Here is a 16,259-nt window from a genome sequence, read left to right as displayed (position 1 = left end):
TAACATGTTCATGTAAGCAACAAACAATAAGTAATATTTTACTATATACTAAAAGAAATAAATATAATCAGTGGCAATTAGGCTACGCTAACGGCCAAGCAGATATAAAAAATAATGTTAAAAACAAAACACAAGTTGCTTAGAGAAGGCCATCTCTTTTATTTCTTTTTATCACTATTTTGTAAATTTTGCCGGAAAGACAACAAGAAATATGTTAAAAACACGTATCTGGTAAATTTTCTAGAAAACCTGAATGAAGTAATATCATGTTCTGATATTCTAAAATAAATGTGCCAGCTTAGACTGCGTAACGTTTCAGTACCACCAGATGGCGCCAAACAAAACACAACGCAACCTTCACACCAAGACCAAAGGATGAAGTCGACGTTTTCCATGCAAAGAGCATTTTATGCGTCTTTCAGTCATGCTGAGATCCTTTTTTAGCATTGCTTATAAACACGCATAATCCTGTTGCCTCTTTCCCTAACCCTCCTCACAACTATTTCTAGATTTAAATGACATGACAATCTGACAGCTCTGGTGCGGCTGCTAACAGACAGCACTCAATTTATTCCAAAAAGGTCCAAAAGAGCGATTCCCCAGAGCCAAGGGTTATAGACCTGCCTCTTTCACAAGCTTTCCCCCGGGATCATTTTAACCCAGTGCTTCAGTATGGTTGAGGGGTTTATTTCCAATGTATGAGATGTGAAGTGGGTCTGGCTTACCTCAGGTAATGGACTGTGCAGGAAAACAGCACGAGAAGCCATTTTGTTTTCTGCCTCTTTATATATGTGCATTAAAGGGCATCTATGATGAAAATCAACTTTTGTAAGCTGTTTGGAGAGAGCTGTGTAGGTATAGTGTGTCCACAGTCATATTAAGGTGATATAAAGGCAATAAGTCTCTTTTTTTTAATTTTCAGATGTTAAAATTAGAATTTTTTACCTCCTTTTTTGAGGCCCTCTGCAACGTGAAGTTGTAGTGCAGTTTCCCCGCCCACCAAATTGATAGCAACTGTGATTAAAAAGATCTGTACAGCTTTCTGTAATCATCAAATGTGGTCAAGAATGAGTTTTACAAGCTTAAAACATTTTTACCGTCTTTATCACCACAGCCGCATGTCAGTACAATTATAAAAGAAGACACTTTAATTGTGGACATTAAATCAGGTTTATTTTGTACATATATCCATGCAGCAGTGGATATTGGTGTGTATCCAGTCACAATTGCTGTGCAAAAACAGTGCGAAGGTAAATGTGTGCGCTATGTGTGTGTTTCTGTGTGTATGTGCGTGAACTTGTGTGACTCATCTTCCTCATCAACTCAACTCCACAACAAATACATCAAATAATCATTGGGAAAGTTCTTACTCTTGTATTTCTCACAAACGTTACATGAGAGCTGCTTCCTTCATGTCTGTCACTGTGCTGTTTATCTGACGCAGCCGAGGTGGAGATTGAGGCACACTCTGATAGGCATGTGGGAACAGTGGGAGGGGAGAACTACCATTAAAGGTATAGGCCAGAAAAACAGCTACAAAGTGTTCAGAGCAGAAAATTCTAATATTCTGAAAGGTATAACAAACAATCTGATGAGTGTTTTGAGCTGAAACTTTACAGACATATTCTGGAGACACAAAAGACTTATGTTAAACCTTGAAAAAAAAAAAGTAAAATAGGTGCCCTTTAAATTACCATGTTTGGGATAGTAAACTGGTACGTTTGTAAACTGCGTTGTAAAAGATCCTGTACACATTTTCAAGCAGGCACCTTGATGTAAAAGACATGTTAAAAATGTAAACCGATTTGATGTCAAAACCTTGACGTCCATTTGACTTACACACATTGATGCCCTTTTGACCACCAAAATAACTACACAAAAAGTATAACAAGAAATGTTTTACTCTCAGCGCTGGGTGGCAGCTGGAAGGGCATTCACTGTGTAAAACAATTGCCATGGTAATTGGGGGTTCATTCAGATGTGGCGACCCCTGATAAAGCCGGGAATAAGTTGAAGGAAAGTGAATGAGTGAGTGTGTAGTCAATTGAGATCAAATTGATTTGCATTTCTAAAGTCGTTTTGAAATCAAGGTGCCCGCTGAGATGGCTCGGTGTACAGTATCCTGCAGACCATGGCTGATCAATATGCTTAACGGATGCAGGGCTGATTTGAGAATGCTTAATTATTTCCTACTGATTGAGTATTCAGATATTTAAATAATCCTCTATTCTAAAATGGGGCAGCGCACTTATAAAGCCCCCTGTTGGCTTGTTTGGGTGGCAAAGCAAGCATACTCACAGACACAGCTTGAACAGGAGACCATACAAGAATCCTGCTGTTTGGAGCACATGGCTCATTATTGAGATTCATCTGCAGCTCTCTTTTCGCTGGAAAGCTTGGCAAAAAAACAACATTAACTCTCCAGGCCATGGCTGAACTGAAAATGCTTGACACAAACACAGCTGATCTGATAGCACCTGACAGTGCACATAATGAGGGAAGCTAAGCAGGTAAATCTAAAGTCCACATCAGGACTCATTCTGGCCTTGATAAGACACCAACTTAATACGATACGGGAGTCCTTCAGTTCAAGGTTAAGTGATAAAAAGAGGACTGTTTTCTGCTTCTGAGGGAATAATTAGAAGAAAGGTTTCAAGATTTAGTAAGCAGATGAATATAATTGCAGTGCCAAACTATAGTTAAGTTTTATAAACATATTTCACTATAAGTTTATTAAAGCTGTCCAAAAGATTTATCCCTAGCTGTCTTTGATGTCCCACAACCCTTATGTTAAAATTCCTGACCGCTGGGCTAATTTAAAAGATGGTGCATGCAACTGCACTTGGTGATTATTTTGTGAAAAAATTTATGTTTTTTTTTTTGTTTCCACACATTTACTATAGTAATTCAATATTAACTTATCACCTTATTTACTCCCAGGGCTGTTTATTTCGAAGTTGATGCTTAGCCGCACTATGTTGGCATTTCATAACGTAATTTTTACAAGGTGGGTTGTTAGCCCAACGCTCAATCCCCAACTTGGAGGACCAGGACATACACACATACACTACGGACAATTTAACTTACCCAATTCACCTATACCGCATGTCTTTGGACTTGTGGGGGAAACCGGAGCACCTGGAGGAAACCCACATGAATACGGAGAACATGTAAATTCCACACAAAAAGGCCAACTGACTCAGCTGGGGTCTCGAACCTGCGACCTTCTTGCTGTGCGGCGGCATCGTTACCCACTGCGCCACCGTTGTTGTACATGACAAATTTGTTATGCTGCCTCAGAAAGTTTTTCTGAAATTTTGTTAGGTGTATTCATGAAATGACCAGTCTATGGCAGGGCAACCAACAAGTCAGCGGCCTAAGCTGAATTTTTGGTCTTTGCGGTTATTTTACATACTTACTATTAAGTTGGAACCCTCCAAATAGCAGATTATAAATATGTCTGATATTCATTGCTTCTGACTGGGCTGCCTTCTGGAGACACAAAAGACTTATCTTCAATTTTTAAAAAGTGGAAAACAGGTGCCCTTTAAATTTGCAGAACAAGAGTTCACTAAATTTGAACTTTGGAAAACACCACAAATGTGAACTTTTACGGCCTCGTTCAAATGCATTCTTGAATTTATCAATGTCAAATTCTGGGTCGCTTTGTCATTAAATGTTTTACACAGATGTCACATTTGATTGATATAGACAAGACGATGTATCTCCCATTCTACAACAGCCAATGTTTTATCATTCACAAGTACAAATCAATAAGATTTCCAAGAGCAGACATTGAACATTGTCTGCTTGTAAAAAGCACTGAGATTTGAGATGAGGGTAACCTTGGGAAAATATGCAAAAATGAGCTGGTGTAGGGCGACACAATGGCTCAGTGGTTAGCACTGTTGCCTCACAGCAAGATGGTTGCTGGTTCGAGTTTCAGCTGAGCCAGTTGGCATTGCTGTGTGGAGTTTGCATGTTCTCCCTATGTTGGTATGGGTTTCCTCAGGCTGCTCTGGTTTCCCCCACAGTCCAAAGGCATGTGCAAGGTGAACTAAATAAACAAAATTGTTTGTAGTGTATGTGTGTGAAAGAGTGTGAATGATTGTTTCCCAGTACTGGATTGCAGCTGGAAGGGTATCCGTTGTGTAAAGCATACGCTGGATAAATTGGCGGTGTAAGTGTGGCGACCCCTGATGAACTAAGGGATTAAGCTGAAGGAAAATGAATGACAGAATTAACGATTACAGGCTTATAACTTTAAGTGTTCATAGACCAGCTATCATTGTTCTAGTATGGCGGACAACAATATAAATAGCATTTTATACGTTGTATATATATATGGCTCGATGTGACACTTGAGCTGATACAGCATGAAATTCATCAAAGGTGACAGTAAAGACATTTATAATGTTACAAACATAAATGTCATTCTTCTAAAGTATGAAACTTTTCCTTCAAAAACATTAACGCAGCAAAACAAGCGAAATATTTCTCAAGTAGCAAGGCAGGTCGCCCTTTTTGTCCTGATGAAAGAAAATTGGTTTCTTTCTGATACGTTTGAGACTCCTGGATGACATTTAGAACGTGGCATCATATTGTGAAGGATTTCCAAGCATTTTCCGCTGTTGTTGTCGCCATCCTGCAGCCGAAATTGAAGTCTAACAGCATTGCTTTTTTTTTTCCCAAAGAGTGCAAAAGGGTGACGGCCCCCCTGAGAGGAATGTCATAGAGGCGAGCTCTGATCCGCACAGCAGGCAGTGCCAGCCGCTCGCCAACTGAAGGTCTGCTGTGTCAGCCTCAATCTGTCTCTGTATCCTCATTCGTGCCAACATACTGTCTGCCAAGGTGCCATAATGCTACAGTGCTGGAGCACACATACTCAGGCCCTTCTCTCCAGGCATCAGGAGCAAACAGGAGCAGCCGACAAGTGCAAATAATACGCCTCACAAAGATTCACACGTCAATAAAAAGAGAGAGAAAGACACACATACTGGCCCGTATACAGTACATATAAAGTCTAATACAGATGAGCTCAGACAGGGAAGATTATTGGCCTTTTTAGCTGTGCACAGAAATAACGATCCATAAAATAATAGTAGGCCTAATATACAGCTGTTACTTGAAGTGGTCAATCGTTGATTCTTATTTTTGAATAAATATGTAATAAACAAACACCATCATTTAAGGATTAGTTATATACAATAAAAATGAAGTAAAATATTTAACAGTGGTCTAATAAATTAATCTAATTGATTTTACCTACACTGTAAAAACATATATGACCAATTAGTCCTGACAGCATGCCAGTCATTGTAACTTATAAGCTAAGTTAATCATGTTCTAACTTAATTTCATAAGTTACGCAAGCTGTTTTAAGTCAGTTTAACATAATGTAAGTTTAATGGACTATAAGGTTAATTTGATTCAACAAATTTAAGGCAACCAGGATTTTTGACAGTATTGTAAGGAATAAGCACAAATTAATACAATAACCACTAGATACTAATTAGGTATTAGTCGGCTACTTAATGGAAAACATACTAATGTTTTTAATAAATTCTAATAATAAAGTAGGTGGAATTTTTTGTAGATTAAATGGTAAAATGGCAGGTTTTCAAAACTGAATCTATATTATTTTGAATACTGGAATGATATTTAAAAAATCAGGTTAATTTATTCAACCCAAAAAAAAAAAAAAAAAAAAAATATATATATATATATATATATATATATATATATATATATATATATATATATATATATATATATATATATATATATATATATATATATGTTGATATATAAATATCTTGATATATGTTATATATTTATATTTGTTGAACTGCATCTTATTATCACAAATACTGCAGAAGACCTGTAGGAACTCACATGGACCCAAGATTCTCATAGTTATCAGTCAAGTTCGGTGAAGGGAAAACCATGGTTTGGGGTTACATTCAGTATGGGGGCATGCAAGAGATCTGCAGAGTGGAAGGCAACATCAGCAGCCTGAGGTATCAAGACATTTGTGCTGTCCATTACATGACAAACCACAGGAGAGGACAAATTCTCCAGCAGGATAGCACACCTCATACTTCAGCCTCCACTTCCTGAAAACTTCCTGAAAGCAAAGAAGGTCAAGGTACTTCAGGATTGGCCAATCCCCAGCCCAGTCATCAAACATGAACATTATTGAGCATGTCTGGAGTAAGATAAAGGAGGAGGCATTGAAGATAAATCTAAAGAATCTTGATGAACTCTGGGAGTCCTGCAAGAACGCTTTCTTTGCCATTCCAGATGACTTATTTGAGTCATTGCAGAGATGCACAAATATTAATTATTTTCCACTGCACCATGACTTTATAGTCTATACTGTACATTATTTCTGTTAAGTGACAAAACTTTTGTCTAATCAAAGTGAGACCTTACTGTCCTAATTAAATAATTAAAAATCAAGCCACGATCATATTTTATTTTGGTAAAATTATCGTAATCTAGAGGCATTTGCCTTTCATATAAGCCACTTCCAATACCAATTGATCAACTGGAAGTCCAGTTATTATTTGTTGTTCCTAACTTGGATAGTCGACAAGACTTTTGTCAGGTAGTGCATATAAATTCAACCAAATGCAACCAGCCTTGTTAAGTGTAAGATACTTTAAAAACGTTTCCATCTGAAAATACATTTTGTCTGTTGTTATCTTATATGTTTCTCCTCCAGGTGCATCGGCTTCAGCTGCGCTGATATTCACTTCTTTTATTAAACTAAAGATCAGTCATCTTAACGCATACCGATGTTGAGTGATGATTCAAGGTGAATTCTTCCACTATAGATGTACATAAAGATGTCTTTCATGAGCCATAGAGCTTTGATTGAGTTGACAGCAGAAAGACTTATCACCACTGATGAATTTTTGTTGATGGACATCCTTTATGTGTGTTATGCAGTCTTAAGTCTTGCTCAAAACACAAAAGGAGATGTTCAAATGTGTGTCTCATGAGTTTTGAAGATGTGAATGCATGAATATGAATGACAGCATGCTCATTTTTTTGGTATTCCTTTAAATCTGTGTCATGTCAGTATGAATAACTAACGCTTGACCAAACATGATTCACTCAGCATTTCTTAAAACTTTGAGCCACAAGATCAAATATGTCACCATGCATAAAAATAAAGCTGCAAAGATGCTAAGCCAAGAGTTTTAAAACTGCTTTAAAACTATCCTTACATAATTTTGGGGATAATCAGGGACGGTGCAATGTGGTGGAAGTTATAGGATTAGTTCACCCAAAAATTAAGATTCTGCTATTAATTACTCACACTCATGTCATTCCAATCCTCTGAGACCTTCAGAACACAAATTAAAATATTTTAGAGCTCTCTCATTCTTTGTGTGCCAAAAAATTTGTGAAAACTACTTTGTTTACCTATATCTTCTCTCCTGTGTCAGATCATCTGTGTGCGTTTATTACAAGCAGTACCCCATTAGTATTGCCAATAGAATCAGCTGTGAAACACACAACTGTTGTATTGCCTGTAAAAGCACACTATATGGAAGACATTGGTGAGTAAAGTTGCTTTTACAGTTTTTTTTTTTTTTTGTGCACACAAGTGTTCTTGAAGCTTTGTATGATTATGAACCACTGAAGTCAAATGGAGTGATTTGATGTTGTTCTTGTCTCGTGCTGATACTTAGTAATTTAATAAATCATGATTATGAAGACGCAGAATATTGATATTGTTGTCAAAGTACTGTAAATAATTACTATTATTTCAAGTTTCAAGTGTTTCAGTGTTGTATTGGCATTGGTTGTCTTGATAGACTGTTAGATTTCACATGTCATTATTACATGTTAATCTGGCCACGACATGCAGGAGATATTGATAGAAAATACTTTGACTATTTATAGGCCTGTTGTTAGTTAACACAAATTTTTGTTAACACTAGTTAACATCAGTTAATTTAACTAAACTCACAATGAAAACTACAAAAGCTGATTTATGAAATGGAGTTAATGCATACAATTCTGTTATATTTTTAAACTAACTTTACCATAGTAAAAATATGTGGATTTCAATGCATTCACCGAAGTTTAAGTGTTATCTGTTGTACTTTATGATTGTTTTGCAATTTTTTATTTTGATATTTTTAAGCATTTGTTTAAACCAAACAAGTATAAGTGTTTTTGGCTATTATATATTTTTTGAGGCTTAAAGGGGGCCTATTATGCGAAACAAAAACAAAAAAACACTTTTACAAAAGTTTGTGTCCCCACATGTGAATATAGCCACCGCCTAATGGTAAAAATGTATACATTTTTTATATTCACACTTTTTTATATACACACAGTCTGCAGAAACATTTTAATTGGCATTCCCCCTGATTAGCATAAACAGCCCTAAGTGAGAAGCAGTCGTCCACGACTAGAGTTTTCACATCGTAGCAGCTGAAGATGACGTTAACGACTAACATGATTATAATGGTTGAGTCTTAGTATGCACAATTGAACACTGTAATCTCCATAGGCGAACCTACTTTAGGCCACTTTATTATTGGTTTTTCAGAGGCAATACTAGTACTGTTTTGAATCTGACACTAAGTTGATTCCCTCCACCCACTTTTGAAAAGAGCACGATTTCAGTAGACTCTAAAGGGACAGCCACCAAAAAAACTTGTATCAAAGCCTAAAAGGGGCAGTTTTAAAGATTTATAAAAATATATACTTGAGGCACTTGCAGTATTTTGAGCTGATGGATCTTCAAATACACACTCTAGGGACATCAGAGACTTTTTTACATCTTGTAAAAAGGGCCATAATAGGTTCCTTTAAGTGAATACTGTGAAAATACTGTCTTTCATGATAAAAGTTCAACAAATAATCGCAACAAGAAAATCAGATACCATCATAAGCTTACTCACAACCCTTGCTGTCTATAAAAGATCAGAGAGCTCCTAGATTTCATCTAAAATATCCTAAAGCGCACCTATTTTACGCTTTTTTTTTCAAGATTTAAGAGAAGTCTTTTGTGTTTCCAGAATATGTCTGTAAGGTTTCAGCTCAAAACACTCATCAGATTATTTATTATACCTTTCATAATATAGTTTTTTTTTTATTTGAACACCTTTGTAGCTGTTTTTTTTTTTTGTCTATGCCTTTATTTCTAGTTCTCCCCACCCACTGTTATCACGTAACGTTTGTGAGAAATACTACAGTAAGAACTTTCCCAATGATTATTTGATGTATTTGTTGTGGAGTTGCAACGATGAGTCACATCATTACAGTGAATGTCTGTCTCAGGTTGCAATGATTTGTGAGTGTCTAAATAGCAATAGATTCATTTTTAGGTGAACTAACTCTTTAAATGGATATTGTGTTTTTCATTTTTCATATCATTCAGATCAAACGTTAATGATCAAACCCCCTGCAGTGTCACAGTCATGAGCAAATAATGAGGTTTCAAAACTATTTTCCCTGTCTCTGCTGAGAATGTATAGAATGTAATAAAGCCTAGGTCAAAAGGTAAGACATACTGAATGCATTTATTATAAAAAGCCAGAGGCCATAATACATTAAATCCAACATAATTTTAGCAAAAAGGTCATGTTTATGTGTTCACTGACAAAACTTGAAACTAAATTGACCCACTCATTCCCTGACAAAAGCCTTCCTGTAAACTTAAACGCAAGTAATAGACAGGATAAAGGTTAACAGGAAAGGTTTTCCACATGTGAGATAATTGTGTAGAACTGTTCAGAGAGAGAAAACTTCTCTGTGGGTTCATGAAGAATGAGTGTTATTTGTCTTTCTTGCTCTCTGAATCCTCCTCCTCCTCCTCCAGGGGGCTCTCAGACTCTTCTTCAAGCACTGGCTGTGGTTCCTCAGGCCTCTCTCCTTTGCTGAATTTCTTATATTTCTGGAATATCTCATTTAGGTTAAAATCTCGAATAATGTTGTCCTGTAAAACACATAAATGCATGTCTTATGGAACAAAATCCAACTGGTTGTTACAAAGGCTAACTCATTAATTTAATTCTGAACTGCCACGCGCATAAACCAAGTTAATAAAACACGTAATGATTATAAGTTTCTGAGAAAACTGAACACATTTTTAGCACCACTCACTGAATGTTTGTGACCCTAGACCACAAAACCAGTCATAAGGGTTTATTTTGGGAAATTGAGATTTAAAGTTGCAGGTGATTGTCTCCAGAAACAATTGTTGTTGTGCTGGTTAAAAGTCTCTTCACATTCCAATAGTAATGTGTAATAGTAATAGTAATTAGGGCCTGTGGGCCAAAGTCAGCCCATGTTAACCTTTGGTTTGGCCCACCATCCCATCTGAGAAGAGAGAGAATGATGCGAATGTTTCAAAATTGTTAGTTCAAATTTAATGTAACCCTTGGTTTGTTTTATTGTTAAAAGCTGACTGAATTGAAATGTTACAATTAAATTGTCAAGTTAAGTTGTTGGCAATGCATATTAGTCACCAAATTAAGTTTTGATATATTTACAGAAAATAGATCATAGAATATTTTTGGCATAAACTAAAAATCTATCGTTTTTACTACTAAATTAAAATTTTGGGTATTTTCATAGATATGCCCATGCAACACAACTGTCTAGGAATAAATTCTACTTTGAAACTGCATGCAACGCATAGGAACAATATAATATAATTTTTGTGAACGTGAAATAAACTAAAATGGTCAAGTGAATGCCAATATTTATCAGAAGCTCCTTCAGCAAAATTATTTCCCTTTAATATCTAAATTTAATATAAACAATTTCTCACAATGCACATTCTGTAATTCTGATATAATCTGTTAAATGTTTATAATTTGGAACACAGCAGAATGAACCACCAACTTATCGAGCATATGTTTTATACAGCGGATCCCCTTCTAGCTGCCACTCAGTACTGGGAAACACCCATACACTCTCACATTTACACACATACACTACAGGCAATTTTGTTCATCCAATTCACCTATGGCGCATGTCTTTGGACTGTGGGAAAATTCGGAGCACCTGGAGGAAACCCACGCGAACACTGGGAGAACATGCAAACTCTACACAAAAAAGCCAACTGACCATCTTTGTTATGAATCTTTAAATGAGAACGCTGCTAAATCAATTGTGCTTCTGATAATAAATAAAGTTATCGTTGTACGTGTTATTATCAGATTTTTGTTTTCATTCATTTTTTTCTGTTTTCTCTTTATTTACATATTTGTTAGTCTTTCATGTTTAGATTTTTTATATTTTGTTATATTTATGTATTATTAAAATGTATAAGACAATACTGCCTATCGCACAAAAAACAGCGTAAAGCAGTTCCATTTTCAATTTCATTTCAATTTCATAATTGGTGTAATAACAAAATATTTTAATCAAAGCACTTCCGAGTTGACCTGCAGTAAATGTACAAAATCTGCTTGAAAGGGAGCTTGGATAGTAGTGTAGACTGTGGCTTAGTTTTGTAACTATATCAGGAATTGATTGTTGTTGCTTGCTTTTGTGATCTCATGTGCTTGCCTTGACAAGGTGATCTCACGCCATTAAATCATCAAAAATCAAAAGAGAAGAACAGACATATTTTAAGTGAGATAACAAATTTCTGTTTCTTTTATGACTTTAAAATTAGCTAAACTCCATGAGAGAACCGCCGACTTGGCAACCCTTGAATGTTTGACGTGCAGGTTTTTACCTCAGTGAAATTCCAGCTTACAGCTCTCCCTTTTTTGTCCACCAGAGGGCGGCGCATGAGCTCTCGACCGGCCTGCAGCATCAGAAGTGACGGAAGCTGCTTGCAGAGAGGAGATGGGTTTACCTTATACCTGAAGGGGAGCACAGTGATGCAGAGTTAATCAGAACTACCACAGCCCCATATAACTCTAAACAAGCCTATGGCTAATATTATTTTGAGGTTACGCCGAAGACAGTCTGGAGAAATTGGTTTTACCTCTCAGCAACAGCTCCATAATGTCCAATGTCCACTTTCCCAAATTTGAGACCTAAACAGGTATACCTGGTAACCACAGTCAAAGTCATGAAGAGGTATATAAGTATGTATGCTTGTTTAGCCTACATTTTGTACTCCAAAAGTCACTGTGGGTGTATTCCTCAGGCCCAATAAGAAAGAAAAGCTTTTATAATTAAAATATTTATTTAGGGGAGAGTGGGTATGAATGTTACATTATTTTCCAGAAAGTCCCGGCAGCTAGCTCTCTGCAACTCTCACATGGTCTCCCACTGAAACTAAGGCTGCGCCTGAATGGGAGACTACAGGGGAAAGCTAGGCTGCCGGAAGTGATGTTAACGAGGCCAACCTGTGCTTTGTGTGGGTCCTAATGCCCCAGTATATTGATGGGGACTCTATACTGCTCAGTAAGCGCCGCCTTTCGGATGAGACATTAAATCGAGGTCCTGACTCTCTGTGGTTGTTAAAAATCCCAGGATGTCGTTCATAAAAGAGTAGGGGTTTAACCCCAGCATCCTGGCCACTTTTGCCCACTGGCCTCTGTTCATCATGGCCTCATAATCCCCATATCATAATTTGCTTCATCACACTCCCCCAATCAGCTGGTGTGTGGTGCAGTATGGCTGCAGTAGCTTCATCCAGTAATGGATGAATCACTGGTATTGGATGCGGAGATTCCCCAAAAAATGTGTAAAACTTTTGAGTGTTTTGCTGCTATATAAATATAAGGAATTATTTCTATTATTATTATTATTATTTTTATTATTATTACTATTAAAGTTGTCTTTGTTTAGACATTGGATTATGGGGACAGCCATCTAAAATGCTGATTGGTCAAAAGCAACGTTTTGTAGTATTTGTAGCACTTAGCAGTACCCTTAGCAGCATAAACAATCTATTTACTGTAAACAATTTATTTTTTTATTTTAAGTATTACAGAAAAAAAGATGTTGTGCCTAGAAATGAATTTAAGCTGTGACTCTGTAACTGTAACCTCACAGTGACCTTTTTACTTAAAGGTGTGTGTGTGTGTGTGTGTGTGTGTGTGTGTGTGTGTGTGTGTGTGTGTGTGTGTGTGTGTGTGTGTGTGTGTGTGTGTGTGTGTTTGTACCTTGTATGCTTTACGTTGTGGGCACAAGTATATAACTACACAAGTAAATTTTGACCATGTGGGGACATTTTTTACCAGGGGTGCCCAAACATTTTTGTATAAAGGGCCGAAAACCAAATACCATTGAGAGCCGTGGGCTGAAGGTAAATATAATAAACTATATTACAATAAAGTTTAGGGGTGGGGGTGGGGGGTTACGCAGTGGTACAGTAGGTTGTGCAGTCGCCTCACAGCAAAAAGGTCACTGGCTCGAGCCTCGGCTTGGTCAGTTGGTGTTTCTGTGTGTAGTTTGCATGTTCTCCCTGCGTTCATGTGGGTTTCCTCTGGGTGCTCTGGGTTCCCCCACAGTCCAAAGACATGCGGTACAGGTGAATTGAGTAGGCTAAATTGTCTGTAGTGTATGAGTGTGAATGGACTGCAGCTGGAAGGGCATTCTCTGCATAAAAACATATGCTGGATAAGTTAGCGGTTCGTTCTGCTGTGGCGACCCCAGATTATTAAAGGGACTAAGTCGAAAAGAAAATGAATGAATGCACGACATTAAAGTTGCCATGGGTAATAATTTCCTCATTTATTAGAAACCATTACTTTAAATTGTAATAACTAATGCAGTAAAACATTTAAAATGATTACTTATTGCTATAAAACATAAACAATCACATTTACAGTATAACACCAGCGAGTTCAATGCTGAATACATTGGTCAAGCCAATTCTGCCTTTGCCTTGATTTGTCCTCTATCGGTCGGGTGACAGTATGTGCATTTAAACTAAATTTGATTTATTTACACCGTTTAATTGAAACATTAATTTTAGTGAGCTTTTAACAATAAAACAAACAAATATACAAACAAAAGGTTACATTATATTAGAAATGACAATATCTAAAGCCCCGCCATCATTCTTCCTCTCTACTCAGATTAGATGGCGCTCCAAATCATCCACCATGGGCCAACTTTGGCCCGCGGGCCCTAGTTTGGGCATCTCTGCACAATACAGTATATAAAAATTGTTGCATCTAAAGCAGGGGTGTCTAAACTCAGTCCTGGAGGCCGGTGTCCTAGAGAGTTTATCTCCAACTCGCTTCAACACACCTGCCAGGATCTTTCTAGTATATCTAGTAAGAGCTTGATTAGCTGGTTCAGGTGTGTTTGATTAGGGTTGAAGCTAAACTCTCCAGGACACCGGCCCTCAAGGACCAAGTCTGTACACCCCTGGTCTAAAGGAAGTCCCCATAAAGATAGCTGTACAAGTGTATGTGTGTGTGTGCATGTGTGTGTGTGTAACTTACTTAAGTGATAGGTCAGCAAAAATAGGGGCAAATGACTGACATTCTGGAGACCAGTTGGCATAAAACTCAACAATCCATGTGACACGACTGTCCCTCTGCAGTTCCTCCTGACATTTCATAGAATAGCATGCAAAATGATTAGTTTATCTTATTATTTTACTCATGGAACATAAATAATAATAGTATACTGCTATACAGAGAGTTTAGGCTACAGTCTATTGTGAGATGAAAGATTTGTTTGGTGATGTAGCTCATTTTATTTCAATATTACATCGAAAAATAATCACTAAAAGATGAGAAATTGACAAAAAATTAACTGTAAATGCGAACATAAAACTATATGAACATAAAGCATTAAAAGATTGGCAATTGACAAAATTATTTCAAAAATATACATTTATAATACATTTAAAAGTATAAACTTGTTAAAAATGCATAAATTAATTTAAAAAAATGATATAAATAGTATTTTTTTTGTGTTATAAACTTTTCCACAAGCTAGAACATGCAAAAAGAATTAAAAGAGCACAGTCTGTACTTACATCTATAGTAGAGTCTCTGAAGTATTTGATGTTCTCAGGGCCCATGTAGGCTGGTGGTTTACATGTGATCAAGAACACTGTAGTGAGAAATAAAGAACAACAAATATTACACTTTATTTGTCACACAGTTCTGTTTTTTTATATAAATCAAGCATATAAAGCATCTATTATACATCTCTTAAATATTTTACAATCTTAATTTCATGTTTGCCATCATTTATTTACCCACACACAGCGTGAGGTAGAGCAGGCCGAATCTCAGATCCACTCTAAAGAACAGCACCACGTTCGCCACCTTACTGAAGAGGAATATATTCCCTATATGTTGCTCCACAGTTACTGAGAAGGAAATACAGCCTAAATTCAAATAAAGCGCTACCAATGCAAATGCCACTCATGAATATCTTGTCTGTTTATATGATGATGATTTATTGAAGTTAAACGCACCTGCTCTGCGGTTCTTCATCATGACAATGGCACCAAGAAACATAAAAATCTCCACCTCCCTCTACAGAAAGCAAATATATTTTGTAAATATATAAAAAACTTTTGAAATTATTTGTAAATATTTATTATTTAAATTGAAAGTGTTTTTTTGTAATTGTTCTCCCAGCAGTACTATTTTAATGTGTTTCATTCATTAATTTTCTTGTCGGCTTATTTAGTCCCTTTATTAATCCGGGGTCGCCACAGCGGAATGAACCGCCAACTTATCCAGCACACACACATATATATATTTACTATTAAATATGTTTTATTTTAATGATTGTCTTATTTTAATAAGTTTGGAAGTTTGTTGAGGCCTCATTTATGAGTTTTTTTTGTTGTAAAATAGCTTTAAAATACCCAATATAAAAACCCAAGTTAAAATAGGCTATAATCAGGGAATTGTTAATATCTGTTAACAGAAACAGCACAGACTAGTGCTATAGGCATATTAGCCATATTCAATTGACAGTATCCTGAATAATACTTTTAACTTTAACATGTTATTGGCCTACATATTTGAAGTCAAACCTCTATGAAGTGCAGCACTGACCCAGTCGAAGGCGCAGGAGTCTCCGTCCTCTCTCTGGGACGGTAAATGCTCACACAGTCCCGGGCAGCAGCGCACGATGACGAACGCCAGAGTCATCAGCAGTGACAGGAAATAATAAGGCCGGTAAAACCATTTATAAATCTTTGGAAGATAGTAAATAGTTGAAATCAGTCCTCTAATTAAACTCATGGCTGTAGACCTGACACAGATTGACTCCCATGTGGTGAATGAAACAGAAGGGGAGAGAAGAAACTAGAAATAGATCATAGACAGCTGATGGCAGTAATA

General features: G+C 36.7%; 1 protein-coding gene across 2 annotated transcripts; it reads right to left on the bottom strand.

Annotated features, from left to right (window-relative positions):
• Nucleotides 1–9,529: 9,529 nt before the first annotated feature.
• On the bottom strand, nucleotides 9,530–16,200 carry tmx2a (thioredoxin-related transmembrane protein 2a). 2 transcript variants are annotated; one of them, XM_087280581.1, is made up of 8 exons: nucleotides 15,972–16,200; nucleotides 15,380–15,440; nucleotides 15,162–15,271; nucleotides 14,933–15,009; nucleotides 14,391–14,497; nucleotides 11,972–12,037; nucleotides 11,717–11,846; nucleotides 9,530–9,964 (listed from the first exon to the last, which is right to left on the bottom strand). In XM_087280581.1, the coding sequence occupies exons 4-8, from the start codon at nucleotides 14,975–14,977 to the stop codon at nucleotides 9,803–9,805; spliced, it is 510 nt and encodes a 169-aa protein (XP_087136707.1). In that variant the 5' UTR covers nucleotides 14,978–15,009; nucleotides 15,162–15,271; nucleotides 15,380–15,440; nucleotides 15,972–16,200; the 3' UTR covers nucleotides 9,530–9,802.
• Nucleotides 16,201–16,259: the final 59 nt, after the last annotated feature.

Source organism: Danio rerio, chromosome 14 (assembly GCF_052040795.2).
Source record: "Danio rerio strain M-AB ecotype USA chromosome 14, GRCz13ab, whole genome shotgun sequence".
NCBI lineage: Eukaryota > Metazoa > Chordata > Actinopteri > Cypriniformes > Danionidae > Danio > Danio rerio.
The sequence above is the reverse complement of the archived record's forward strand: the minus strand, read 5'-3'. Positions and strand labels throughout refer to the sequence as shown.